We start from the raw sequence: 3,292 nt of genomic DNA, 5'->3' as shown, positions 1-3,292 counted from the left end.
TCCTATGAATGATAAAAGTGGAGTTAAATTTTACATGGATTGCATTAGGAGCAAAAGCTACGCAGGTAATGCTCGTGAAATCTTATGGAGAGGCAGGTGAAGCAAAAACTAAAAATGGTCCCGCCAAATCAGCCCATCTGTGGTCCCCTCCCCCGAAGCAGGAACTTCCGCCCCTGGGGCTTTGCTGCAGCGGCTCTGCCCACGCATCCCCAACGAAGACTCACACCACACCAGCCATGCCACGAGGCATGTTTTATTTTTATTAACCATACAAATATTTTTCTACAATATCCCAGGGCAAACCGGAAAATTTGGCAGTTCGAATGGGGAGGGGTCCCCTCAGAGACCCACGGCCGATGGCATGGGCGCGGAATGTCTGGGTTCACAGTGCAGTTTGTCGCTCGTGTCCATTTTGCAGGTAGCTTTTTCTCCACATCACGACTGGGGTCCCAAAGATGCCGGGGGTGGGGAATCCTCCAGGTTAAGAAATTTCACTCCGCTTCTCCTGCTCAATGGCTGTGGAAAGCAGAAAGTGGGCACTGGGGGTTGAGGATACCTTGTAAAACACCTCCTCCCAAACCGAGGGCCTTCCAAATCTGGTGTGGGCGAGGACCCACGAAGTCTGGGATTAGGAAAGAGGCTTGGAGCTGGGGAGACAGACGCTTTGTGTAACAGAAAGGAGACCCGAGGAGGCCCAAAGACGAGGCATCCACGGGGTGGGGGCTGGGCTGCAGCCCGCGGATCCAGAGGCGGGGGATCACTTACTCTCTTTGGTCGGCAGGGTGTTCTTCTCCTGCGTCTCCGTCTTCTTCAGCTTGGCCTTATCGAAGCTGGCGATTTCCCCCATGTCCGGTTTGTCTGCCATTTTCTTAAAACAATCCTAGTGGGTAATGCGAGGAGGTTGGCCGGGAGCTGGAGGCCAGCGTTCCCCTCCGCGGTTCCCGCTCGCGCTTCCCCAAGGAGCGATCCCGCGGGGCATTCCCGGCCGCCCAGAAGCCAAGGATCCCGGCGCGCCCGCACTCTCACCGCAGCCCCAGGGCGGGGTCAGCCGGTCCGGAGTCCCGTCGGGGAAGCGCGCGTGGGCCGCCTCGGCGCACCCGCCCGGGGCCGGCTCCGGCCCCACCCAGAGGGGTCCCCCGCCCAGCGCAGCGCTCACCTTGGCCTTGGCAGCCGAAACGAGATCCTTGGTCCTACTCGCGTCGCTGCAGCAAGAGACAAAAGAGCGGCGCCGAGCCCTCGCCTTATATACGCCGCGCCCAGCCCCGCCCCTCGTTCGCCGCAGCAGGGGCGGTGCCCGCAGTCCGGGGCGGGCGCTGCGTGGACTGCACGCTTCCCGCCGCGCCGCGCCCTCTGCGGGCTCTCTGCTAGGCTGGGCGCGGCTCTTCCGGTACCCACGGCGTTTGCTCCCGGAGCCTCTGGCCCAGTACCCCCACCAGGGCCCCGTGCCGTTGTTTTGGAGGCCGCAGGCACCGCCAGAGTGGTCGTTGGGCCCTCGGTTTTCTTTTGGGGCTGCACTGCCTCTCAGGGAATTTGCTGCTCACCCTCAGAAGGAACGTGGGGGGCCTGCGGGGGAGGGTGTGTGTGTGTGTAGTTGTGGGTGGGAGGGCGTGCACAAGCGCTCTACAGCAGTTCCTGCTCTCAGGAGACACCCACCCCACCCTTGTGCAGCCCCGTGTCTCTTGCCTTTGCCCCACCACAAGCCCCCCTCTGCCCTTTTTCTCTCTTTCCGGTGACTGAGCTCTTGAGTGGTCTTGCACAAAGAATCCGAGCAGTGGGTCCTAGAGATGGAGAGACTTGGGATGGGGGCGTGGAGGGAGGGGGCCGAGACATGCATGACATTCATTGCACTGCTCTTTGCTCAGATTGGAGGCCCGTTGTCTTCTCATCGTCTTCCTTCCCTGAGCTGGGCAGCTCCTGCAGAAGTCTGGGCGGATTCTCCTTAAATGCTTGTGGCAAACACTGGGCAGTCAGGGGAGCGAGTTGTCCCAGAGGGCTCGCTCCTGGTGTTCCTTCTCAGGGCTCCTAGGAACACTGTGGCTGAGGGTGCTGTTTTCCTTTTTGAAGTTAACCTTGAAGATAACCCTACAAATGTTCTTTTTTTTTTTTTTATTTATTAACCCATTATAGGAGCGGTAAAATGCAATGTAACGCAGGAGCACTAAATGGGGGAGCTGCACTTGTACTCATGATACTTGAGAAAAAAAACACCAGGAGTACCAGCAGATGTGGACATGACCTTTGTTACTCATTGATGGCGTGGATGGGTGCCAGCAACACTGCACCCTGCCTCCAGCCTTGGTGCTACTTATAGGGTTAGGGAGGGAGTAGCATGTGAAAATTCTACACTGTTGTGATGAACAAGGAGATTTGAGACACAGGGGCCTTGAGAGGGCTGGGACGTGCAGATACAGCCTGTTGTCCTGGTTCCTTATGGCTACTGACCAGTTAGTTATCTGTTATGGAGAAACCATGTCCTGAGTTACCACACATGTAATTATTCAAATCTTTCTTAGAAAAGTTGTATTTTCAGCCTGTGCAACATCTTTAGATACTAAGGTCAATAAATTAACAAACAAGGGATGTAGCTGGTTATTGTTTTATTTGCCCTGAACTTTCTTTTATTCAAGTGTCGAAGAGAATTGCCAACCTCTTTTAAAATGGCATTTGGCGGAAACATCCTAAATTCTGTCTGATACCTTCCTCACTTTTCTGCTTTCTCACATTCCCTCAGTGTATTTGGAAAAGGAAATAAATTTAGGCGTATGTGTTTGATATGCCAAACTCCTTGTGTGACCTTGGGCAAGTGCCTTTCTGCACCTCAGTTTCTTCCTGTGTAAAATAAAGTTTAAATGAGATAAAGAACAGGGATACGTGGAAGCTTATGGCAGCCCTGTTAGAAAGCCACACTCACACTTTGTTAGTTTATCAGTCAACTATTGCCATGCCCTGCTGTGTAACAAACTACCACAAAACTCAGCTTAAAACAATGATCATTTACTCTTGCTCATTCGTCTGCTGCTGGGTTGGGCTAGGCTGGGTGTGGCTGCCAGCTGGTTGGAGCCTTGTCTGCTTCTCAGGGGTCTCACCCTCTGGACCAGGATCTAGCTGGAGCTGGTTCTTCTCAGGGGATGGTAAAACAGCAAGAAGGCTATAACACAAAAGAGTGTAGAAGTTTTGAAGTGGGTATAAAAGCATGTTGTGTCACTGCATGTCTGTTAACATCCCATTGGCCAAACTCATCATTAATGGAGTAGGGAAGGATATCCCACCCATGGTGGGAGAGGGAAAGGAA

General features: G+C 53.9%; 1 protein-coding gene across 2 annotated transcripts; it reads right to left on the bottom strand.

Annotated features, from left to right (window-relative positions):
* Positions 1 to 235: 235 nt before the first annotated feature.
* Positions 236 to 1,310, bottom strand: TMSB10 (thymosin beta 10). Of its 2 annotated transcripts, none has more exons than XM_036028225.1 (3): positions 1,163 to 1,222; positions 766 to 880; positions 236 to 516 (listed from the first exon to the last, which is right to left on the bottom strand). In XM_036028225.1, exons 2-3 carry the CDS (start codon positions 863 to 865, stop codon positions 482 to 484), a joined length of 135 nt encoding a protein of 44 aa, XP_035884118.1. In that variant the 5' UTR covers positions 866 to 880; positions 1,163 to 1,222; the 3' UTR covers positions 236 to 481. The 2 variants fall into 2 exon arrangements, with proteins under 2 accessions (XP_035884118.1, XP_028371576.1); XM_028515775.2 differs by having other exon boundaries at positions 245 to 516; positions 1,157 to 1,310.
* Positions 1,311 to 3,292: the final 1,982 nt, after the last annotated feature.

Source organism: Phyllostomus discolor, chromosome 6, assembly GCF_004126475.2.
Source record: "Phyllostomus discolor isolate MPI-MPIP mPhyDis1 chromosome 6, mPhyDis1.pri.v3, whole genome shotgun sequence".
Taxonomy (NCBI): Eukaryota; Metazoa; Chordata; class Mammalia; order Chiroptera; family Phyllostomidae; genus Phyllostomus; species Phyllostomus discolor.
The sequence above is the reverse complement of the archived record's forward strand: the minus strand, read 5'-3'. Positions and strand labels throughout refer to the sequence as shown.